At 39.5% G+C, this 26236-nt stretch overlaps 1 protein-coding gene across 7 annotated transcripts in view; it reads right to left on the bottom strand.

Moving 5' to 3' along the window:
- Positions 1 to 24117, bottom strand: part of WDR47 (WD repeat domain 47) — a 38251-nt gene extending 14134 nt beyond the window's left edge. For 2 of the 7 annotated variants that reach the window (XM_073356795.1, XM_073356801.1), the window contains exons 1-9: positions 23888 to 24117; positions 15549 to 15715; positions 13337 to 13420; positions 12671 to 12755; positions 9881 to 10683; positions 6587 to 6713; positions 5291 to 5469; positions 1769 to 2026; positions 286 to 361 (exon numbers count right to left, since the gene is read on the bottom strand). In XM_073356795.1, coding sequence (XP_073212896.1) covers positions 286 to 361; positions 1769 to 2026; positions 5291 to 5469; positions 6587 to 6713; positions 9881 to 10683; positions 12671 to 12755; positions 13337 to 13420; positions 15549 to 15706 — 1770 coding nt within the window. In that variant the 5' untranslated portion in view covers positions 15707 to 15715; positions 23888 to 24117. Of the gene's footprint in view, positions 1 to 285; positions 362 to 1768; positions 2027 to 5290; positions 5470 to 6586; positions 6714 to 9880; positions 10684 to 12670; positions 12756 to 13336; positions 13421 to 15548; positions 15716 to 17176; positions 17289 to 18784; positions 22194 to 23887 lie in introns of all 7 variants that reach the window. The other 5 variants (XM_073356800.1, XM_073356802.1, XM_073356797.1 and 2 more) reach the window with 4 other exon arrangements.
- Between the last annotated feature and the right edge of the window lie 2119 nt (positions 24118 to 26236).

Here is a 26236-nt window from a genome sequence, read left to right as displayed (position 1 = left end):
AAGGACTTAAAAGCAAGTTGCAGTCTGAGTAGATTTCCATGGAGTAGGAATGGTTTTGGGGTGGATATGAGGGGAGCCTGAAATTTCACTAAATCCAGCCCCCTTGCACCCCCATTTAGTCTTAACCCTCATCTGCATTTTCTTAATTTTGAAACTTGGCATGTATTAGAAACTCATTACAAATACTGTTGCTCTTAACATCTAATATTATTAAGATATTATATAGTCAGATTCAAAGGTTGTGTCCTGTAAGGATAATGTAAATACCCTTTAAAAAAGTCTCACCTCATCACCTCTTGTCCTAGTTAGATTCCCTGAAGAATCTTCAAGTTGTGGCTGAATGATAGTGTGTTCTGACATACTGTTTGGTTTTTAAAAAATTAAAAAAAAAAAAATTCAGTGCAATACACAAAATAAGCAGATCTTTCTCATTTGTCTGTTTGATGAATGTATTCTGACTGGAACAACAATATCCAACCTGGCACTCAGAATTAACTCATTAATTTATAGGAGCAACACTAGCACTTATGACTGACACATTAACAATAAGCCATCGTTTTACAGAATTTTTAAAAATATTTTTGCAAAGTAAAATAAAATGTTAAATATATAACTAACATCGTCATCTTGAAAATTAACTTGTCTGGAAGTGTTGTTTTACTACTGCTACAAGCAACATCTAAAAAAAAGGAAAGAGTACGTCTCCCTCTCCCTGCCCCATTACTTTCTGCATTATACAGAAGGCGTATAGTCAGTTTTACTGTTTCCCTGTGTAGGCAGTCACTCAGTAAAACAGAAAATAACTGGTAAGACTTATACAAACTGGGAGCAAAAAAATATCAGGATATATTGTTTACAGGGTGGTCTATGAAAAGCAGAAATCTAAGTGAACTGAAAAAAAAAATAGAGTTTACATTGACCATTTAGCAGGAACTGTATATCACTGAAGGTCTGCTAGAACCTAATTTTTCAACCCAAGCCCATCAGACCTGACCTTGAGAGAGTTCAGTCATTTTACGGCCCAGCCCGGCCCCTTCTCCTCAAACCCGATACAGCCTGCTGCTGCTGGAGTGGGCTCTCTTCCTCCTGCTCATGGTGGCAGCATGGTGGCAGCTCCACGTGGTGGTGGCTGTGTGCGCTGCTCCTGTCATTCACCGCCCCCAGCTTCACTGTATGTGCTATAGCGTGAGGCCTTGTCCAAACTAAACGTGAATAACATAGCTAGAGTCAACTTAGCTTCGGTCAACTTACTGCGGTGTCTATACTACGCTGCGTTGACGGGACACGCTCTCCTGTTGACTTACCTTACTCCTTCTGTTCCGTTGGAGTATCGGAGTCAACCAGAGAGCGTTCTGAGGTCGATTTAGCAAGTCCGCTAAATCAACCCCAGCTGCTGCATTGATTGCAGCAGCGTTGATCCCCAGGGAAGCGTAGACGTGGCCTGAGAGGGCTACAACTCCTCGGCACATTCACTTCGCAGCATGCACAGTGCAACAAGGTGGCAGCAGACAACAGGAACGGGGCACGCTGCCTCCACTTCAATAACTCCACAGCAGGAGGAGGAGAGTCAAGCTAACCCACCTGTTTTCCCACCCGATCTGGACCTAACACTTTTAGTCAGGTCCTGTCGGATTCAGGTCGGGTCATAGGACTCTATACATCATCACAAATACATGAATTTTCTAGTTTTCAAAATACAATACCCATCCCCATAGTATTAACTGAAGATCAGCAACATTTCCAGCTCTGAACAATCTCTAGTGCTTACGTTTTACTTCCATGGACAGGCGACTCTTCAAGAAAGGGTATCTGATTTGTTGATCCACGCTTTTGAGGAGTGCTCGTATTAACGCTTTGGCTATCAGTACCTATTCTCTGACTAACATCTGGAGGTGGTGATACGAAGCTAGTTGCTGGTGTGTTAGATGCATGCCCTTGGCTCCCATTACATTGCTGGCTGAGCGTCTGCACATCATTTCCAAGAGTGTCTATACCTATGTTTAACTCTCCCAACTTTTGAATAGACCTGCACAGGGTTGATGAAAACAGACAATAAAAGTTAAAGAAACAGTTTATAATATGGGAACTTGAAAAGGTTAAAAAAAAAAGTGAAGTTGTACCCACGTTGCCCTGTAGCATGATAGGTATAATAACTAATCTATGAAAAGTTTGATTATATTTAATTACAATGATGTTTGACCCAAAGATTTTTAGCAGCCCATTCACTTAAAGAGTGATATTTTTGACATGCTTTAACCCCACCCTGTCAACATGAAAGGAAGAGTATTTTCATATGAACAAACTGACAAGATGTCAAAATAAAACAATAAGTTTTCCTTTAATTTAATATCTATTTCTCCCACCATAAAATAATCACAAAAAATACTCCTTTACACTTTGTTACCAGAGTGACAACCTAATATCACACCCATAAGAGAACTGTAGAAAGTAACAAAGATAACTAGAATCAAACATTGAGCACCTTATTTTAGGTTATGTATTTACTACATAACTGAAATAATTACATTTTGGGGATTTCAAGCTTATGAGGTTTCTAGAGTGAATCTATTATGTGACAAAGTCAGACCAGACAACTGCAAGAGAGTGGTCTTCTTGGGGTCCAGGAAGTGGGCGGGCAGAAGCCCACCCATGGCAAAAGGCCCCACCCCCAGCCTAAGGGGAAGACCCGCTGAGCACGCGACTCAAATAAATACAGGGGACAACAGAAGAAAAAACAAGGACAAGTGTGAGGGCAAAGGGTCGAAAGCAGGGAACCTGAAGGGGACAAGCAGAGAACCCTGGACAGTGCCCATTGCTCCTCAAAGCTGTCAAGGGAGCCAGCGGACACAGCCCAAAGGGACTCTGCTTGGATACGTGAACGGAGAGAGGAACGGAAATAGGCTGCACAGTCGCAGAGCTCCCCCTCAGCCAACTTCCTCTCCCTGGTTTTATGGATGGCCACTTTGGCCATTGCTAGGAGGCGGCTGATGAAGAGCTTTGCTCAGCCCTAGAATGGTAAAGGTCCTCCCTTATGAGCTGAAAAGAGGTTACCTCAGGTCAATGAGGGACACTTGAGTCCAATTAAGGGCTGCCTGTGATCTTTAAAAAACCCTCCCTCTATCTCACCAGAAAAGGAGATAAACTGCGGCAGGGCTAGTGACCACAAGGAAAAAGGATTCTCCTAAGTGGAGGGCTGCACTCCTCCCTATAGGAAAAGCAACTATGCAAATGGACTATTTGGGGAAGTACTGGCACCCAGAGGCGAGCATAATGAGGCAACACCCCAGAGATGGGGAAGAGAAAAAAAGTATTCCCTCTTTTATGTTATTACCTTTTCTTTTTTGTTTGGCTAAAAGGTACTCACTCAGGCCTACCCTGAGGTCCACATTGGGACTGTTTTACTCCATGTCTCCATTGCCAGAGGGGGGAACACTGTGTCCAGCAAGGTGAAGGAGGTACCTTGCCACAGTTGTTTTATGACAGAATTGTGTGTTTGATAACAGTTCATACATGGTGCAGGTTATTTAGCATAGACCTAACAAACATTAAGAGTTTTCCTTTTAAAGGGCTAAATTCTGTCCATTTGGATTTTCACGGGTTTCTGATTATTGGGCTATACACTAGACACATGCATAGGATTTCCATTAACATCAACAGGAATCCTCCATAAAAAGACAAAGTAACACTTGGTCCTAAAGGACACAAAATACTAGAACTGGGTAATAATACTTAATAGACTTAGTTGATGAATTTTGCCTCTGAACTGAATTTCGTCTCTTTGCTACCAGAGTTCAAATAGTATTCACACATTCATTCAAATAAGTCTTGGTCTTATGAACTAACGAAAATAAAAAAAAAAATCCAGTTACACAAGTGTGATATTCCCTATTATGCCATGAGTTTAAAAAAAGACAAAGTCTATTTTACATGGCCAGAAAACGAATCTATAAGAATTTCACTTTTCTCCAGGAGGGCTAAAATTTAAACAGACATGAAACAGTTTAACATGAAGAGCCTGATTGAACAATACTTTCCATATGAAAAGCACAGCCAATTAATATAAATATTTCAAGGATGTATGTAGAATATTTTATTTGCCTGATGGCCATATTCAAGTCTAGTTTAAAATTCCCAAATGCTAGTTATCAGTAGTCTAAGTTACTATTTTTAAAATTATTTGGGTCTATAATTTTATTCCTTAAATTGAATAATCCTTGAGCCAGGTCAAATCATTTAGAGCAAAGCAAGGTGGGTTTATGCATCAGAACTGGGTACACAGCAGACTTGGTCAAAATATACCACAAGGAGTTAAATTCTCCCCCCCCAAAGAATTAATTATAAAAATGGCTGTACAATAAGTTTTCTTAAAACTTTCCTCAAATATATCCAGTTCTTCAGGTTCCAGAAGAACAGAGGCCCTGGTCCAAAGTACAGCACCTAGACCCATGCTTAAAGTTGACATACTTGAATTTAGGTGTGCTCAAGTGCTTTTCTGGAAAAAAGTCAGATTATAAACTGTAGTCAGCAGACATCAAGAAGTTAGTAAAATCCTTTTTGAGTGGAGGTGCAGGAGGAGGGGAGGAGGAGGAGGAGGATGGATGTATGACTTACAAAGTACCAAGATTGTCTTTGCAAAACTTATGTTTATTTACTCAAATTTAGACCAGTTAGAGGATACTGTATTTGAAGAGGGATTTGTAGCTTTAGAATACCAACACAATGAGAACGGTAATTATTTTTAGACCAAAATACCCAAACCCAGTTTTTTAGTTGCTGCTTGGTTTGAATTAAGTTCATTATAAAACCTAGGAAAAATGAAAAGTGAGCCAGTTGCCTATTTGACCTTCCAAAGAATATGACTATTAAAGCAAATTTGTTCTTGTTAGAAGTTAGTTGGCTTTCCTCATGATTTTCATATCAGTACCCAAATCTTAGTAATGAATTGTCTAAATATAAGCCAATATGGAGAAAAGCTCTCCCAATTACAGAGTTATCTTAGTATAAAAGATTTAAAGAAAGACCACAAACAACTTCAAATATCTGTATATAAGTTCACTGCTATTTCACTAAATTGTTTAGTGAGTTATTTTTCATTTCTGTTCATGACAGAGGAGTTTATTCTTCAGAAAAATGTATTGGCAAACATAATTTTAGTCCAGAAAATTATTTCTGGGAAAAGAAGTAATTCCATATTTGGCATTCTGACTATCTAAGCAGATTAGGATATAGGAGGCAATTTAGTACTGAAGCGCATAAGATGACACCAGTGGAACAGTCAACTAAAGCCAACCTGTTAAGAAACTGTTCAGTAAGATTCTGTTGCTGGTCTGTCCCATCTTCCTGGTTTACTCCTCCTTCAAGCAACATTTGCTGGTACAGTTGTCGTTGTTGTTCTTTCTGTTCTAAATGCTGCTGGTAACGTAATCTTTGTCTATAATATTCTTGAAACTGCTCTGTTGAATCACGAAGCTTAAAGAAATAAGGATTAAAAGGATTTGAATTTTAATGGTAAATTTCACGTACACACAAAAATCAATTTTTTTTATCAATAATAATCAAAATGTACAGATAGGCAAAGAAAATGCTCCTTGAGAACAGTTTGATTTAAGGATGTTTGCTTTGTATATTTTGACATGTGATGTTGACAGTTTGTGCTTTAATGGTTATAAAGCTTTAACTTTTTGAATCTGGCTTTGCAAGACTGAAGAATGAAAGTTGTTTTGTCACTACAGTAAGCAAGTAAAACTGAATATACATAAGAAATTGATCTGCTGCTAAAAGATGCCATTTCTGCCATCAGTTTTTAGAGGAGATTTTTACTTTAGTAATACAAGCAAAAAGCTATACCAATCCTACGGGACAAAGTTTAAACACCGGAATACCACAATTTAAGGTAAAAATAATTACTCAGCAGCAGAAAAAAGATTTCATTCTCTTTTTTTCAGAAGCATTACAAGTAGGACTTCTTTTGTCAACTAATATGTACACTTATATGAAACCCAAGGCAAAACACCCTCATAACCCTTGAAATTGTAGGTTAGAAGGAGATGTCTCAGCACAACTAGACAAGCTGGTGGATCTTCTACTGATACAGTAGGAACAAGAATCTGTACCTTGTACAATTAGTGTCATGGAACACAATCATACTGTAAAGTCTAAACCTTGTTTTCTTTTTTTAAAAAAAGTTTCTAACAGGTGTGAGTAAAACGTTGTATGCAATAATACAAGGGTGTCATCACAAATCTACAGACAGCTTAAAATAATAGCTTTGAAAGATGTGAACTATCCCCACTCACCTCATCCAGAGGTTAACTGTGATGCATGAGTTAAGTACAAATGGAAACAATGTTGTCTATCACCACCTGACCCAGTCACCCTTTCTGGACAGATCCCAGTCAACTGTGATTTTGATTCAACTGCTGAATCCCACGTGTTTCTAAGCCCCCTTGGTGTGGGCAAAACAAGATTCAAAAGCATCTGTGTCATATACATGATGAATTTCCCATCATAGCAGGCAAATTGTTTTGCAATTTATCAGAACAGGCAGCTCAAAAGGCCTTTTTATATGGAAATAATAAAACGTTACCTCATTTTTTTCTGGTTTGGCTGGTCCTTGATTCTGTGCTCCATTTATTGGCTCATTTTCTGGAACTGAACTCTGGCACACGGTCTCACTGCCAATGGAATGCTGCGGCTCCACAGGAGTATCACTTCTTTCAGTGATATGGAAAACCGAAGAGGTTATTTGAGAAATCTAATAGAAAATCCTCTAATAAGTAAAGAAATATATATTTATAGAATAAATCCTGAAATGATTATGTACAAGGCACTCCATTATATGAAGCCTAGAGATATTACTGGCAGAGCAGACAAAAATATCCCATTTTAACCTATTACACTAACAGCTGCTAGCCCTAAAATAGAGCTAATGTACTTTGTTCTCAGGTTTTTCCAAAAAGCCTTATATTTTGGAAGTCCCATTATGCTTTTATTTTCTATTTTTATGCCTTCCATGAAAGGCTGTCCATTCCTCCAACAATCCAAAATACCATCAACAAATTACTCAAGCTCTTTGTTAAATTTTCAGATCTCTCCCACTTTTGAGGAACACTAATTAGATCTGTTGGCTTCTCCCACTGTTCCCTAAAATCCTGGGAGGGGAGGAAGCCTCCATTCATCACAAGGCACCTCCGCAACTGCCTCCCATTCTGTATATGACAATATTTCTTTAAGCTACATTTAAATGACATTCAACATTGGGAAGCTAGAAAATTCCTGTTTTAGCTATATAGGAAAAAGAGTGCAACTAAAATCTGTTCCCACTTAATGTTGTGCTTTATAGGGGACTTACAAAATTAGGGTAAGAGAAGTATTTCCATCTGGAATTATTTTGGAAAACATTTCAGTAGCCAGTAAATATGCAAAATACATTAGAAAATGTTTGACTCTTTAAAGAGTACTCTAACCTCACAAAATTACAAATACTTAATGGTTTGGAGCAGCGATTTGTTGACATGATTTTTGAGTTACTGGTGCATGTGTGCATTAGCAAAAACAATTTAATCTGATTAACAGACATTTAAGGATCTTTCTTTTGTCTACTGAACACAAGAGGAAATATCTTCTTTGCAGGTTAGGAGAGAACGGTAAGATAAGGGGTGCTGAGCTCTTGTGAAAAACGCCAAAAGCTCCCATTCTCAAAAATCTGGTCAGTTAATTTAGGTACCTAAATGGAAGCTGAACTCTTGAAAAAAATCTAACCTCAACTGGGGGTTCGGAGCATTTTTTAAAGTCTGGTCCTCAGCCTACTTCCAGCTTTCATAAGGTACGATAACTATATTAAATAAAAAAATAAAAGATTTTCATATTACTTGTCTGTTACTTTTTACGTCAAATCAAAAGCCTGATCCTTCAAATCCCTGTACAAAGTGTTTGCAAAATAGTACAAAGATAACTCATGCTAATTATTGCGATTTATAGCCTAGAAGTATAATTCACATAATAAATTCATTAAGTATAGAATCAATGACAGTAGCATATTAAAACAGAAAAATAAATAAAGTTATTCAAGTATGAAATCCTTAGTAAAGTATTTCATATTCTAGGATCAGTTTTAAAACATAGGGATATGGCAGATGTCCAAATGCCAACCTTTAGATATACAGGTGACCATACTTGGAAAAGTATTCAAATTTTTCTAAGGTTACTTCTACACTACACAATGCTGGTGGTGGCAGGTAGGCTATATGTAGCTACATGCAGCAGTAAAAAGCAGATTGCATCCACACAGTGGTGTGTAGCTACACGTCACTGAAAGGCTATGGCAGGGGAGAGGCAGTGGGGAGAAGTTTCAGCAGCTCTCTGATGGCAAGCATTTCACTGAGTCCAGGAAAAGCTCTGGCAGGGATCGGCAGTGGGGAAAGGCTTAGCCTTTCCCCACTGCCGGAGCCTTTTCCTATGGCAGGGGAAGGCTCCAGCAGTGCGAAGGGAACACAGCCTTTCCCTGTTCTACTCGCCTAAGTCATACCTCACCATCTACACTGCTTTTTATCCCCATGCTAGAGGGGCGATCAGAGTATGTACTCTGCATGCAGCTGAAAGAAGTGTGCAGTATAGACATACTCTAAATGTCTTAAACAGGTTTACTGTGCAAGTTATAAGAGCACTAAGTATATAAAATTTAGAGTTCATAAGCCATAAACCCTGATTTTAATAAGGATTAGAAAGGAAAAAGTTTAATATCATGAAGGTACCGGGGGGGGGGGGGGGGAGGGGAGAAGCAAGTTTCCATAAGAGTTTTAATTCTTAATATGAGAAAAATCAGTTTTGCATACTACTGTGTACTAACACAAGGTATTAATTAACTCCTATAGCCATCAAAACCTGATTAGCTGGAATTTAAATAGAAATATAAGCAAATCTGAAAGTCTTGCTGAGATTTTGTCCGAAGATCAATTAGGTACACTATATCTAAGTGCAACTGTGGTTATAGTTGCACAAGTCTCTAATATTGGTGAATTTTTTTTCAGGCTCTGCTCCTGCAGATTTACACATGGGCACAGTTCCAGTGACTTCAGTGAGATTACTCATGAATACGAAGTTTAACGTTTACTTAATTCTTTGCAGGATCAGGATCTAAATTTGAAATAATAGTTGGTGTGGTATAGTGCCATTCTGTGGGCATTCCATTTATCTACAAGGAAGTGTGGAGACAGGGTTATTACACAGGTGAGAGAAAAGAAACAGAGTTTAGGAATTCTCCAAGACAGACACTGAATCTAGTTTTATTTGCTACATTGCTGACGTAATCATTTAAAAAAAATTCACAGAAACCTCAGAATTTCTGCTTCTTCAAGAATACAAAGAGTTGGAATGCTGTTATTTACAGTTTGATAAAAGGCATTCAGAATATTTTAAATCAACCACTGAAATATTTTACACTGCCAATGCATGCCACTATATACCTACATACATAGCAAGTTCCAATAAGAACTTCAGTAACTAGAATCTAGTGTATTAGATTTAGATTTAAGGTATTAGATTTAAGCCAGAACTTCATCTTTCTGCTACATTTTGGGTAAACTATAGATGGGCTTGAATAAAAGTGTCAGATTTGAACAACCCTGAACTTTGGGGAAGACTGAATTAAACTCTTGTGGGTCTCATACCCATTTTTAGTTTAAAAGTCAAAATTTCTTAGGGGCTTGAGGAGAGAAAAAAGAAACAGTTTGAACTGCAATAGGGTTTACACATCCAACTTTAATTACCATTCATGTAAGTCACAAGTGCACCTGGAAGAACATATGTTTAACATGGTCAGTTACCCTTCAGTATTAACAACTCTCTCTCAAAAAAAAATGTGGAGTTAAATGAAACTTACCGCTCAGGTGACTCTTCATAAATGCTATGGCAATCTGTATTTTCAAGCATGAGACTTCTGCTAAGATTCTGCACTCCTGGGTAATGGAAATTGGCAAAGGAGTGTGACATTGGAGAGGTTTTATTACCAAGGTCTGTGATTCGCTTATCATGATTCGTTAATCCACATGACAGCCCATCTAAGGCAGGGTTTAAGGAACGAGTCATGTAAGCATCAGCTGACTGAGGCCGTCTCATTGGGGATGATGGATAAGGAGAAAGTTTGCTGATAAGAGGTGTCAAAAGATCAGCATATGCAGCTTTTGTGGGCTTCAAGAGTTTATCAACATGAATATTAAGCATCTTTTGTTCAAAAGCACAAGAGAAAACAGAAGCTGGCAGATTCTGAAGCCATGACAATAAACTCAGGTCCAAGTCATCACACCCATTACCACATAAAAGATCAATGCCAAGCAATACTTCACTCTCTGTAATTTCTTCTCCTGTTGCTTTACTCTGACAGAATTCCACACAACATTCATAAAGCAATCCCTTCATTATGAGCTGAAATAAACGATTATTACTTGCTTTGAAACCAGCCTCACTCAGTTTCCTGTCGGCAGGAATAAACTCTGCAACCATTATGCAAGCTTCTTCGAAACAGTGAACTCGAGCAGTGCTAGGGTTCCAGTCTTTGAATTCTGCATGGTTGGTCAGACGGGGCAATGTGAGTAACAAACACAGTTTACTATAGTCTTCTTTAGAAGGACAGTATTCTTCCAGGGCATGTAGGCACTGTACAGCCTCTTGCATTGTAAACTCCAGCTATAGAAGAAATATTAAATACAAACAGGACACAGTTGACTTTAAAGTTACCAATTTATTCTTCACAAGCAGAGTTAGCTGCATTAGAACATGCAATAGGATTTCCCTCATTTTTCCTTTGTTGTTACTATTGTTTTCATTTTAATTAAATTAGCGTACACGGAGTCTGCAACAGCTTTCATGTCAGCAGTTCTAAGACCAAATTCTTCTTAAGGGACTCCAATTTCAAATCACTTGATCAATACAATGAAGTTCATGCTGATGTGGCTGTTTTCACAGAAGCCACTACATGTTTTAAGGTCTCAGAAGTTTAATATCTATAGTTAAACATATTTGCTACAACTGTAGGCTGAGAAGGCATTTCCACTTTAGGAGTCGGATTCTCTTTTCAGAGCCATAAAGAGGAGAAACTCCATTTAAGTTAAAAGTATCAAACTGGTGTAAGAGAATCAAGTCCTAAGTTTCTGTAATTTTCAGTCACTGGAAACTGAGAAAGTTACTTTTTGTGTTGAAGTTTTTCATGCTTATTCTCAGACTATACGTGATGTGTGTGTGTAAAAACAAGCAATGAAAATCTCCACAGCTCTTTGCAGATCACATATTCAAATACACACAGATGTGTTTGATAGAATTTGTTAAAAATTAAAAAAAGAAGGTAAGCTTAAATGCAATACTAAAATTGAGATGTTGGTGGAAATTTCAAAGTTTTTCCATTTTCTGCAGCTAACTGTCCCTCCTCACATGTGCATTATGATGACCTTTCATTAACCTATCATACAACAATATTCAGCATGTAAAATATCAAGAAATTGCACCTTTTTCTATAGTGTTCTCCAGTAAGATTATATAAATACTATGACTAGAGTGCTATATGTTTTAACTACGTCCTTCTTCTAACCTTAAATGTTGAACTTTTTACTTCTCTCTGCATGCGGTCAGGTAAAGACCCTGCCGTAGAATATATGGCAATGGGACAGAGAATTAAAGTCACCACAGCAACGTTAATTTTTTATTTGAGTAATTAATATTTTTGTTTGAAATGTATTTTTATGTAAAAGTTTTATAATGCTTTTGTAGTTGTAATTTAATGTTCATATATGAGCAATATAAAGTAAAATACTTTACAATGAATAAGCCTACAGCCTATAAGCCTTATCATGCTACAGCTCTGGTTACCATTTAAAACCTTTTGCACACTAAAAACCTTATTCATAACTCCTCCTCCCTGCTTTTCACACATTCAATGAACCCAATCCTCTGAGACATCATTTATTCTCTACTAGCGAAGGAACATTGAACAGCATTGCATCTTTGTCTATAAAAGCTGCCATAGGCAAAATGCACTGAAGAATTTAAATTGCACACTAACATCTGAACGATCAATTTAAGCTTGAAATTGGAAGTTTAATTCACAGGTTCAGGTTCTATAACACTTCAAAAATATTAATCAAAGTTTCCTCTTTTAGGAGATAATGAAAACAAATAAATATATTTAGGGAGCCTAATAAGATTATTAAATATATTTACATATTCCAAGTTGTTATTCTAAAACAGAATGCTAGATGGTCCAATGGGCAGAGGTAAAAACTAACCTTTCACCTCTGAAGTCCTCTGTTAGGTCATAAGCATACACTAATTTAGAGGTTTCGGTTTAGTTTTGATATTTACTCACATCATGTAAACACTGCACTGTTTGGCACCACTGGATCAAGTAATGGCAAGGGCATTTTACGGCCAATTTGAAGTGCACAGTTAGAATTACATGGGCAAAAACTGCCCAGAATCTATCCAATACTATTCCCAACTGTAGTCCTTCACTTTCAGAAAAGGTTGGTAGTTCTTATGTAATACGTGAGAACTTTTAGCTAAACAAATGACTACCATAAGCCTTCCGGAACAACAATACTGTACTATGGACTTCCATAGTGTCTAATCAATAAGAGGATTTTAAAGCATTTAATTAATGTAGCCAAGTATAAAATCTTACGTGCTGAGGCTCATCTTCTGCTGACATTGCATTGTTCACACATAAAGCTTCTAAAAATTTCTGCTTCAGTATAATATAGCGAAATCTGCACAAAAGAAGTGAAGTATAAGACACTAAAGATCTTAAAGCAGTAGCTAAGTAGTACATTCCACAGATAACTACAGTGCAAAGTTTTTGCTCTCAAAATGTAACAAGCCAGGCAATAAAATAATTGGTTCTTTTCAGAAAAGATGTCTTTTTCCAATGATTTACTTCCAGAAATATTACATGTTAAAATAATTGCTGGTTCATAAGAGAAAGATATACAGCCAGTATCCTCCTTTCTTGAATACCTGGGTTACTCTGATATGATCTTAAAGAAAATAAATTTTAATTTTTTAAAATCGAGCACAATTCTTATAATATAAAGCATTTTAACCAGGCCAAGACACGTTACAGAATACTTTAAAGTCTGTAGTAAGTTCTAAAATACTTTCAAATAATTTTATACTGGATGTATAGATTGAAAAAAATCTATTAAGCCATACAACTGAAATTGTAAACTATTGTTCTCAGATTCAGTAGTTACAGTTTATTTTTCTAAAGACTTGAAAAAGTCTTATTCCAGAGATTTTCCACCTTGCCACATGACTTACGATGCTACTACCTCAAAGTTCATAATTTTACCTTTTCTTGTCAAATTTTTCCATACACTCAAGAGGCTGAATGAACTGAAGAACCTCATCCCACTGTCCATCAAGGATCAACTGTCTATACAAAAAGAAAGCCACTCATTAAATTTAGCTGGACATTTTTTACTTAACATTTTTACAAATGTAATTTACATATAGCTTGACGTACAGCTGATCAGCGAGCTTTGTAAAGTTAATGCTTTGCAAAGCAGACAAGATCGGATTTAAACAGAGATAAACGTAAAACCTAAATCCTTTCTCAATACTATCTTTGTAGCTACATACTCTAACACCAAGAGGACAAATGGTAGATATGTATGTATTTGTTAAGAAGTACAAGACTCTCTCTTCAGGTATCTGCTGCTTTTTATGTTTTTAGGGATTTCTTCCAAGATGCTTCATTCTTTCTCCACAAGTGAGATTTTAAAAGTCACCATACAAAACATGATTGAAGACATCCTGAAAAACACTGAAAATAAGCCTAAAAGAATTAACTGCCTACAGGGGTTGTGTGTGAACAGAGCAGTTGAGCAGCAGGGCTCCACATCTGCGCAGCAGGGCTCCGCATCTGCTTACAGTATTTATAGTATAGCACAATCAACTTTTCTATTGTGCTAGGCCCTGTACAAATACAAAGTGGACACAGTCCCAATGCTAGGGAGCAACGTATAAGGGAAGCATTTGTGAGAGAGCTCAGTTGGATCCGGTGGCTCAAAACTCCCAGGCAAGCAGAAGAGCCACTACTCCATCCAATAAGCTGGAATAGCAGGCAGGGCTGCATTTCAGCCTCATCCCCTGTTGGGTGGGTAAATACCATTTCTTCATGCCCTCACAGTGTTTTCCTCAGAAAGCCTATTAACTTTGGTAGGGAGAGGAAAATTTCACCTTAATGAATACTTCTGCTATCACTAAGAACACACCCAAATTAAGGATGAAGAACCTCAATCCAGAATTTGTCAATTTACGTACCTATTTTTTATTATGCTTACTCAGCTTTAGCAGTATGTGCCAAAAACCCACAAGAACATCGCAATTGGGGGTGGGCAGGAAATGTTGTTAAGCAGATTTTAAAGATCACATTTAATGTTATTTAAATATAGTTGTATAAATAGTTTCCTATGCTTCCGGTAAGCTGTAAAATCCCTTAGTACATATATTATAAATCTCATTTGTGCTTAATGATTTCATCATGCAAATACCTATTTAGTAAATGTGAGATATTAGAAGTCTATTTATTGTGCCTCAACAGTAGCCACTTTTCCAACTGGAAGGTAATACTATGGGAATGGTGACAGCCTCAAAAGGAGTGCTAGAAGTATAACTACAATACTGGTGAGGGCTGGTCTACACTAGGAAGTTTTACTAGAAAAACTTGCCTTTTTGTCAGCACGGCAAAACTCCCAACTTAATCATCACAAATGTTAGGTCTATACTAAAACTGGTAGTCAGCCCTATATTAAGTTTTAGCCTGAGGGAAGCTGCTCAAGAGCAAGGCTGGAATATCTGTTCAGCTACAGATGAAAAAAAGAGCCCCATTGGTCCAAGTCCAAACTACCAACATCCCCAACCTCACCCTCTCCCTTCCCCCTCACCAACCAAAACAAACAAAAACTCCTCCCTGTATGAACTTCTTCCCTACATCTGTTGTAGGGTTTAGTAACCTATCTTCATACTTGTAGTCACCCAGGTCCTTTCAGTAAACATTTTGCTGTACAACATATGCCATCAACCCTGTAGAGTCCACTTCCACAGTTTAATGTTAGAGAAAATCTGAGCATCTTTTTGAAAGGCAGATGACATCTTCTGGAAAACATTTGATTTAGAGACCTAGTCAATCACAGGGTTAGAAGGGACTGCAAAGGTCATCCAGTCTACCGCCCTGCCAAGATTCAGGATTTGTTGTGTCTAAACCATCCACGACAGATGCTCGCTCAGACAGTTACCAGAATATTTTATCAAAATATTTTTTGACATTTTTCATGAGTGTCTCAGGATGTTTTGAAAGCCGACCGACATCCTAAGTGCTTAAATGCTACACACAGGACAATTCACAATGGAGAAGCAATACCTGGAGAGAGAAAATGGTTATGGCAAAAATGACTCAATGCTTTTCATGGCAGTCAGCAATCAATTGGTTTGGCTAGTGAACACATGGCCAGCAGATATTAAGTTAGTTTCTATTGTACTAATTATATAATAATTTCTACCTCAGAAAAAGCATGTCATCTGAGAACAGGCCATTAATGACTCCACTTTCTTTCTCAAGAGCCAGCATACTGATATGAAGTTTCTTCGAGTTCAGGAAATCTAAGATTAGTTTAATTATTTCAACTTCTTTTACATTCACTGTTTCTTCAGCAGTCATGATGGTGGCCTAGAGAGAAAAAACAAAGTAAGTAATATGGTCAATATCTTGTCTTATGCCTTGTCATCAAATGCTGTTGACCAGAGATTGCAAATAAACGTTTGTTTTGACAATACTGAATATTGTAGTATTCCAAAATTGGTTAGTGGAATTTAGAAAATCAATCTCATGCATTTGAGCATGCAGCCATAACTCCGACTTGATCCTGAAACTGTGACTACCCATTTGTACCCTGAGTTCATGAAGTGGACCACTGAAATGAGCTGATCAAGAAGTTTTCAACTATATTTTTACCCTGGAATAAAATTTCCATTTGCAAGACTGCAGTCTCTTTCTCTCAGAAAAGGAAATACAAGATAACAGAATAGTATTTGAGTATTTAAGGTATGCATGAGATACTTGTAAGATTTTATAATTATACAAAAGATACATGAAGAACAATTTTATGAGAGATAAGAAGCACTATCTTGATTTGTTTTGCCATTCTGAAACAGTACATGGTAAGTAAGCCAGGACTTTCCATCCTTACTTTGTAAGGAGGCCTATTTCCATTGCAATGTTTTATGGGGAATCTAAATGTCAAACTTGACTCAACATATTTTACTGGGGTTTCCTCCAATATGTCAAGACCCCTCCACAGAAGCATGGGCAAGCAAAGGCATACATCTCTATTTGGAAATCTGGGATAGCTTCCTAGTTCACTGGCTCATTCCTGCAAGATGTTAATGCCTCAACTCTCTGATATCAGTTAGGGGTGAGGGTGCGCAACATCTTGGAAACTCTACTCTAGAGCAATGGCTCCCATACCATGTTCCACTGGGAACTTGCTGGTGGTCTGTAGAAAGCTTGCAGATCACACAGTACCATCTTTTCAGGAGCTCTTCATTGCAAAGAGGAGCCCAGGGTGAGCTGTAAGGGTATTTCTACATTGCAGTGGCAATGAACCTTCCAGCCTGAGGGGATCGAGCTAGAGTACTAAAAATAGCGACATGGACATTGCACCTCAGGTGCTCAAGCCCACGTGACCCGCTGGATCTCTGCCAAGTCTCTGCAAAAGCCTCAACATCCAGACTACTATTTTCAGTGTGCCATTAGCACAAGTCTATCTAATCAGGCTCGGAGGCTCACTCCCTGGTGTAGTATAGACCAGGGGTTCTCAAACTGTGGGTCATGACCCCAAAATGGGTTGCTGAGGCTGGTGTTAGACTTGCTTGGGCCCAGGGCTGAAGCCCAAGCCCCACCCACCCGGGGCTGAAGCTGAAGCCTGAGCCCCACTGAGCGGGGCTAAGGTTACATGACCCCCAGTCAGGGCGGAAGCGTTTGGGCTTCAGCTTTGGCCCCTTCACCTGGGATGGCGGAGCTCAGGCGGGCTCAGTCTTTAGTCCCCCCTCCTGGGGTTGCATAGAAATTTTTGTTGCCAGAAGGCGGTCACTGTGCAATGAAGTTTGAGAACCACTGGTATAGACATACCCTAAAAGCAGCTGGCAACAACAGAGGAAAGTGAAGCTATTCTCAAGGACTGGAGCCATCAGTAGGAAAGAATGTCCAGGAAAACAGGGGACAAGAGAGCCAGGTGGCTAGTCTGCAGAGGACAAGGGGGTGATGAAGAGAAAAAGAAATATGAGTAAGGGAAGAAAAACAACCACAGAGAGTAAAATGAAAAATGTTGTCTGAAGTAGGGAGAGTTGTACTTTTTTCTCATTTCAAGAATGACAAAAAATATATTAGGCATATCTAAAATATACACTTTTCTAATATTACTTTTCTACATAAGTAAGTAATTGCAACTGGGATGTTAAATGACTGCTAACGGGAAAGGATGTGGTTCCCAAGTCAACTTCAAGATGTGGTGCATACTCTAGCGGTCCTCCACTTAGGGGCAGGTAATTACTAATCTACTTCCAATTTGGAAAGTATTGAAAATAGTAATCAAAAAGCAAGAGACAGAAATAAAAAGAAGTTTGCCATATCAAGTTTAAATAATCAGTTTAGCTTGATTTTCCAGGTAAAATGTGTTATGAGGGATTAGTGAACAGATGAACTATTTACCAGGCACAGTCAACAGGAAAAATGAAAGAATAAATACTTGAATCTGAAAGTTCTCGTTGTTCACAGTAAACTTATGCTGCTGAATTCTAACAGATATGAAAACTCAGACTTTTTTTTATATTATACCAGTTAAATCATAGTATTTTCCATATTCTTCCTTTAGCTGTATGCCAGTTTTCTTTAATTGTCCTCCCCTCCCCCCCAGAACACTTGACTGGAAAAATTATTCAGTTAGATCAGCCTTTTTTATTTTTGAGCAGTGTACATTTGGCTGTGCCACCTAGAATAGCCTGCCTTCTGTTAATATGACTAGTTTTAATTCATGTTTTAGTCACAGAAGGCTCTAGTCATCATTAAATATTCTAGTGGCTCCAATGGCAGGCACAACCATTATTTGGGCCTATGCTCTCAGCTGGCAAGTTTTTTTTTCTATTTAAGAGTCAGCTGGCTCACAGAACATTTTATGTAAATAATTACTCCTGGGAAAATTCTGCATCACTACATGTGCACAGAATTCATGTCCCCTGCAGATTTCTTTGCTTCCCCGCAGAAATATGACTTCTGACAGGGGAGCAAAGGAAAGCCACAAGAGCAGTCACACTCCCCTCTCTGGCAGCACAGGCAGGTCAGTTTGGGCACCTGAAGAAGCAAATAGGGACAAATAACCACTAGGGGTGTGTGAAGGGGTGGTCAGTCATGCGTGAAAGAGAGAGAGAGACTCTGTCCCTCTCACTCACTATTGCGGCACGCTCGGCATGGAGGAGAAGGGCTTCTGGGTGTGTCTGAGGAGGTAGGTGTGGCACAGGCTGTTCCCTCAGGCAGAGCAGAACGTAGCAGCCTGCCCGCTTAGTGAATTGTTCCTATTCTCTTTGTGAATTCCCCCAGTAGTATAAAACAGATGTAAAAGTTTTAAGGCTCCTTTACATGGCCAGAGTGGTGTAAAGTGCTTTAGTGATTAGAACTGGTCTAAATTTTTGGACTGAAAAAATTTCTTATCAAAATTTGCTCCATGAACTGTTTATTACTGACCTTTCCGGTGATGGTCAGTAGCCAATATAAATTGTGAGTTTGGTTCCCCAGCCCTCACTTGCTCTTCAGTAGCCTATGATGTAACACTGAGCATATGGCTGGATATATCTGTGGACTAATAACTAGAAATAAAAGGTCAAACCTAGTTACATTATTATTAGGCAAGGGGGTTTGGGGATTTCCTTCAATGCTCCCCACTCCCATTCTCTATCCATTGTATTTTAATTTAAATAAATTACCTACATAATTGAAACCAGTATGATTATATTGTGATATTTTGACAAATAAAATATGCAGAATTTTAAAATATTGTGTGCAGAATTCCCCCTGGAATAAAATAATGAAAGGAAACAGAGTTGCATAGTTTTGTGTTTACTTCAAAAAGCTGTTGAATGGTGAAATGTCATTCCCTCCCTAATGCTGACAGATGCTCTTCTTTCATCATTATCCTAATTCTCTTTCTATAACTGGGAAAGGGTTTTTTTGGTCCTAGAAGATAATCCAGTCATATCTTTAAGAGGGAAGGAGGAAACTAACAACCGTATCAGAACATATACTGTAATACTGAAGTGTCAACACCTTAATCCCCAACCTCATCTTCCGAGGTAGGTCTCTAGACTTCAGATTTGCCTTTTACTATGTTTTATGATATTAGGGCTTTTATTGAACTTCAAGTAATTTCCTAGCAGACAGGTAAAACTAGTACCCAACCTTAAAATGAATCTCTTTAGTAGGATATTACTAGTACAGTTCATGCAGAATAAGACCTCCAACTGAGCAATGGAACATTTAGCTTGGACTTTTGTTTGGATTGGATGGCACCACAGATCAAAGCTAAATAGGAGTACAGGCTCTACGTGCCTTCCACGATTGCATTAAAGTTAAATATTTACACACCTTACTGATGCAGAAACCAATGTGATATACAATACCATTCTTGGAAGTACAATTACATTAAGTGAAAGATCTAACAGCTGTGACAGTAAAAGAAGTTATCAGCACAAAAGACAACCACCACGTCTTTAAACCAGGAACAGTCCTGCTTCTGCAAACTTATTCTAGGAGAATTCTATGGCACTGCAACATGTAAAAGCAGCACTCATCTTCCACACAAGTAACTTCGATCTTTGAGGTGTAAATGCAGGTGTAAAGTTCTACAGCTATACAATTTTTTTAGATAGGGACTACAGAGGAATATTCATTCTGTATACCTTTAGAGGTAAGAGAACTAACAATTTCAGTGGACCAACAACAGCTGAGCCCCATTTTGCAAACAAAATTGTCACTGACAACAAAAACGCCACCATATAGTAATAAACTAAGCTACTGCATAAGAAATTTACATCTTATTACAGTATGCAAAGAGAAAATCTGAGGTTTCATATAATCCTAGTCAGTACTTTAGAGTGTCAATGGTTTGGTAAGCGTTTGACACCAAAATAACTAAAATAAATTTATAATTAAAATAAATCAATCATATCTGGAACTAAAATGAGGAGCTCAGAGTGTCTTCCTTTTGAGCCAGCTTCCATTGGAACCAAAACGAATTTTGCCAGTGACTTCAGTGGAAGCAGGATTAGGTCCAAAACAGTCCAGTCCTGCAAGAGGACAAGTATCATCTGTTTCCAGATTTCATGGTACTTTCTTCAAGAGTAGGTGCGTGCTCATTTAGTGTTCTTGCCAAATTCCAACATGGATAATTACATTTTGACTACTTACATTCTGCCTGCAATTGAAATAAAGACCACTCAGTACAATCCAGGACATCCTGAACATCTTGCAGGACAGGACCTAAAGACCGTTTATTGATTCATTATCAGTTATGGCAACATTTTTTGGGCCCCATTTTAAAAAAAACCCACTGTTGTGGGACATTGAATTTCTGACGAAAAGATACACCATGCTGGGAATTCATTAACATGACTCTGAAGAGACTGACTGAAAATGCAGATGATAGGGATACTGCACAATTGCTAGTCTAATGGCAATGAGCCAGAATAAATGGGAGGTCTACTACAGAAAAAAATTTCATTTCATTGAAGGTTTTTAAGGATATCAAGAAAAAAAAACCCTCAGATTTACTACACTCATATGCATTATACAGTCAAGTTATGCACTGGAACAATGAGCTGTAAAGTATGCAATATGAAAAATCCAGAAGTTTGCACACAGGATCTTGTGAAATGTGTGTTTATATATTAGTTTTTGAAAACATTATAGGTATTAAACACAGAGTAGCAGGAAAACTCATAGTTAGAGCTCAAGCTGCATCTTCAAACCATCCCCCTGTGACACTGTATTGCCAGCACATATGGCACATAACGTCACCAATGATCTGATCAAGCACTAATACTCAAGAATGACTGAGGGGCAGTGTTAGGTTTAAAATTCCTTTCTTTGCATTTATATCCCAAGCTTTCAGATTTCTGTGCTGGTTTTCCTTTAAAAAATGTAAAACCAAAAAACAAAAAGAGTATTATAAGTATTGGTAGGGCAACAGAATCAGGAAATATCTATTCTTGGGGGCATAATTTAAACTTAACATTCTACACAAGGTGTTTGCCAATAAATGGAATGATAACTCCAATTGTGCAAACTTGCATCTATGGCCTTTTAGTAGAGGTTACATAAAGAACTTTGTAAGGGAGTTTTAAAAACACCAGATTTGTTCACATTTTAGATAGCAATGCATTTCTAAAATAAAATGTTAGTGCCCTCAGATAATGATCAATGACTGAGGGGCAATCATACTGGGAATTTATTTAGACTTTTGAAAGTCTAAAATAATGGATGTTTGTACTAGTTCTAAGCAACAGTTATTAAGGGATAAATAGACAATTAAAGAGAACATATTCTTAATTTTGTTTTGGTTTTTTAAAGACAATATTCACCCCTTAATTTGTGTAAGATGTTTTAACTTCTGGCCTAAAAATATCTCTGCCATACTCCTTTTATATTTTTTCATCATATTACAAATATTCCCAGAGTCTCTTCATATATCTCTGTACACAGAAAAGCAAAATGCATTCAGAAGTCTCGTTTTCCTAACTGGTGTAAATAACAAGCTGTAAAACTATAAGCCTTTTAAAATGCAGACACTTCTGAAGAGACTCTCTCACAATAATAACCGTTGCAGCATAAACAACTTCACAGAAAAGAGCTCTGTAAGTAGTATTAAGGGAAAAAAAGAAAATAAAAAAAATAATAAAAAAGTGTTTATTTCTTGGTGTGAAATATTAGACACATTTTTATTCATTCATTCTAGAGTAACCTAGCCCCTGATTCTGCACTGATAATCTCCATGTGAGCATAGGAGTCTGTCCATGCAGAGAGTTCATTGCAGGATCTGGGCCCAAGATATCAACTTGTGGATCCATTTTCACTCTGTCCTCAATTATTCTAAGATGCCCTAAACAAAAGAGGAAATATTTAAAAATTCATTCTACATTCTCTGAGCCAAGTTTTTATCTGAATTAATCCCCATGAAATAGGGATATATAGGGTGAAAATCACTGGAAATCACTTAGCCCTTAGCAACAGTGTAATATAAAAATTCATACAAACTACATTACAACACAGGTACTACGATTTTAATTAAAAAAAACAAACTTGTGTATAAGGAGGAATTATACAACGCATTTTCCCATACCTGGCCCCCAAATGAACAGCGTTAACTCAATGGCTCAACTTTTTTCCATTCCACTGATCAGTTGTTAAAATAAAGATTCTATCATGCACCATCCTCTCTCTCTTTCTCCACACCCCCATTGCTCAGCATCCAAGTGTTTCATATGGCAGACCACAAGGAGGTGCTCCAAGGCCCAGTTTAGAGAGACACAATATTACATACTTCATTAACATTTAAACTACTGTATTTGAAAACTGACTGGCAGATTTCCTTGCTTTTAATCAGTTTCTTTTACAACCTGAATGCTCTTTGTCTAGATTATACATGCACGTCACACAGAGAAGTGTATGATGGATGCCAAAAAAAAAAAAAAGAAGTGAAATTAAACCACACAATACTTGTATGTTGGTATAAAGAGGAAAAAGGAAACAATTTTTACTAAGAAAAATAATTGACAATCTAGCAACTAGCTAATGTGTTTTGACTAAGTAGTCGCTGGCACGCCACTTTTACACATCAGCATACTTCATTAGTTTTTTCTCATGTGTATTTAAGAGTATTTTCTCCTTTTTGCTACTCAAAACCCTGAAACAATAAGGTACAGGTACTTAATGATACAGCATCAAGATACAGAAAATATTTCCAGAATGTTTACTCAGAAGAACTAAGAACACGTAGGACTTCATAGTGAAATTACTATACTTAAATATTAAGTCTTAATGCACCATATTTATACATCCCATTTGTCAGCAGTAAAGGCACAAAAGAAACAGCATCTCGTTTATGTAAACACAAGTATGCTAAGAGTCGACACATTTTTATGTCCAAGGCACCTAATTATAGGAGACTTGCCCTGTGACGCTACAACAAAGGGAAATCCGTACTTAGATGCCAGGATCACAACAGAGGAATCAGGCTAGAACCACACTGTCCCTTTGCTATTCACGGGGGAAATGAACCGGGGCTGCAGGCCACAGAACAGGAACACGCACCACATTTAGACTGGAGGATACCGGGGTGTGGGGCGGGGTAGGAGAGAATGCCAAGATGAATGGGCTTTCGCCAAACCAGCATCAAAGCAGCCAGGCTGTTGTCTCGCCTGGTCCCTTCAGCACCACCCTCCGCTCCACTGTCTAGCAGGAGACCTCCTCCCCATGATAGGGGGTCCTGTCATCCCCTGGGGCTTCCCCGCTCCAGAGCTCCCGCTGTCACACACACACCCAGACTCTCTTCTACCCCCCACCCTTTCTCTGACAGGCCCGCCGCCACCCCACCCCACCCCGGCTCCTGCTCCCACTCCCCTCCTCCCGCCCCTCCACGGTTTCCTCCCTCCCAGACACTCCCCTCCCCCGTTGCCTTCCATCACCCCATCTCGGGAGGTGCCAGCCTGGCCCCCGCAGGAAGGGGTCCCCAGCAGGCCGGGACTCTCCCTAGGCAGCCCGAGGCTGCTCCCCACGACGCCACCGGGGACCCACCTGAGGGGGGTCCGGGGGGCCCGGACGCACAGATACGCACGGAACGGATGGGAAGGACGCAAAATGGCGGCGGGTCCCTGGCCCAGGAATAAGGGGGTCCAGTTCAGCGTCTGCCCCGACCCTACGGCTCCGCTTCTGGCTGCTCCGGCTCCCTGACTGCGGTTGTCAAGCGGCTCCGCCAATCGGGGCCCGGCAGCGCTGCCCCTCAGGCCCCGCCCCGCGCTGCCCCTCAGGCCCCGCCCCGCGCCGGTGCGGGGTGACCGCGCAGCCGCTGGAATGGAAACGGGGAGGGGGAGGGGCAGGGGCGGCTGCTGCGTGGGGAGGGGACAGGGCTGGAGGGGGCGGGGGGAGCCGGGTGCATCGGTTGCCTGCTGTCCTAGGAAGTTTTGAGGAGGGGCTGAGGCTGCTGGGCGCCCGCCTGGGGCCGTGACAGGAGCGTTGGGCGGGCCCCGGCCGGGCCCCTCTGACACCCGCTGCTGGTCCGGACAGAACCGATGGGGAAGGCGGAAAGAAGCGGGCCCCGCTGCAGGCGGCTGCGGTGGGGAAGGAGCGTTACCTGCACCCGCGGGCCCCCCGGGGTACGGACGTTGCGGCTGGAAACACGAGCTCGCCTTGAAGGCAGCTGCGAAAACGGTTCACGTTTTAGGGCAACGCAGAAGGAAAAGTTCTTCTGAAGTGGTCACCCGGCCTGGAGCTGGGAGAGAGCCGGGCAGCCCCAGAAACTAACCCTGGCTAGCAGGGACGTGTGCATGTTAATGAAGGAAACTCTGCCGGGTAAATTACTTAATGTGTCTGCCTACGCTTCACCACCTTGTAAAAGATGGTTCATTTTCCTAAATGGTTTGCCATGGCTCTGCCTGGATTCTGCGCTGCTGCACAGTTCACCTGCTCCTGGCACACCGCAGAGCGTCTCTGTAGCACTGATTGTCACCTTGAACATTTCCCATCCCTTGCATTAGTCTGGGTGTGCACCGACCGAGCAGGTTTAGCTGAGCCCAGACTTGTAGGTAGGAGTTGGAGACTAGTGTATCTGGAGGAGAGGCAGGTCTGCAGAGGTTTTGTGGCTAAGGTACTGGACTGGGGCTTAGGAACTCTGGATTCTGTTTTCAACTCTGCGATAGCTAGTAAGGGGTAGCTTTGGGCAAGTCAGTGTGTCTGTGCCTCACTTTCCCATCTGTAAAATGGTGATAAAAAAGAGTTTCCTGCTTTAGAGGGGTGTTGTATGAATAACTTCATTCATGTTTATGAGGTGCTCAGGTATGTGGTGAATCACATGGAAAAATATATAAATAACCTAGCAGCCAGGAACAAAAGATTCCTCCCATGTCAGACCCACTGCAATCAGCAAAGGGCAGGTGGATCACAAATAATGAGCTATCTTGCTCATAATTAAAAGTTGCTGGCACTTGGATTTGTTTTGATCTTCCTTGTAAAGTATCTTGTTATAAGACAAAGACCGGAAAGTGTCAAAAGGAGGGTATGATCAAAGCACAAGGCCTCTTAGCTAACTGTCCTTAAATATTCAATGAGTTGAACACCAGCCAGTCTGTGGGTGTAAATTGTTAGCAAAGCAGAGCAGTTTCTACGTAGAATACTGTGGTTTTTTTAATGTGTTGGCCTGGAGGCAGTGAACATCGGCAAAAATTAGGGCAGGGCCCATGGCATAAGCAAATTGCAATAAGGAATTGACAAGGAAGATAGATTTCAGGTCCAGTGACTGCCAGGAAAGCTCAACGTTATTAGACTATTTTATTTATTTATTTCTGTGCTGCATATCACCATAGTATTCTTTTTCACTGTCCACATATATAGAGTAAATATGTATACACTGATAGCATATGTATGCCTCCAAATACACATCATGAAAATCTAGTCTTTACTAGTTTTGAATGTATTTGCGTTGGGGATGAGTAAAGTATTGCCAGCTGCATGGTGAGTTCCTGGACCTCTCTGCCATCGCAGTAAGAGGTGGGGAATCACTTGCCTTTTCCAGAAAAGAACAATGCTCCCTACTACAATATGCATATGTAGGGTTGGGAACCCTAGATGTCCACCAGTGCTCCACAGCTTTAAAGGCATGTGGTCTGCCAGGTTATCCATCCCACCTCCTTTGCGCTTGCTGTTGTATAAGAAGAAGAATGGCTGCATGCATGTGCAGGGGATGTGGGAATTAAGATGCACTCTATGTGTCCTCTTTTTTCACCCCCCCCCTCGATAATAGCTCCATAAAAATGTGCCTTGAAACCTTTGTTTTATTACTATATAGCTCCTTAATCTTTTTGTGGTTTGGCTATATTACTGTAACACTGTTTTGTATGTATAATACTTGCTTAAATATCTTTCATACTA

This window comes from Lepidochelys kempii, chromosome 8 (assembly GCF_965140265.1).
Source record: "Lepidochelys kempii isolate rLepKem1 chromosome 8, rLepKem1.hap2, whole genome shotgun sequence".
In the NCBI taxonomy this organism is placed as follows: domain Eukaryota; kingdom Metazoa; phylum Chordata; order Testudines; family Cheloniidae; genus Lepidochelys; species Lepidochelys kempii.
The sequence above is the reverse complement of the archived record's forward strand: the minus strand, read 5'-3'. Positions and strand labels throughout refer to the sequence as shown.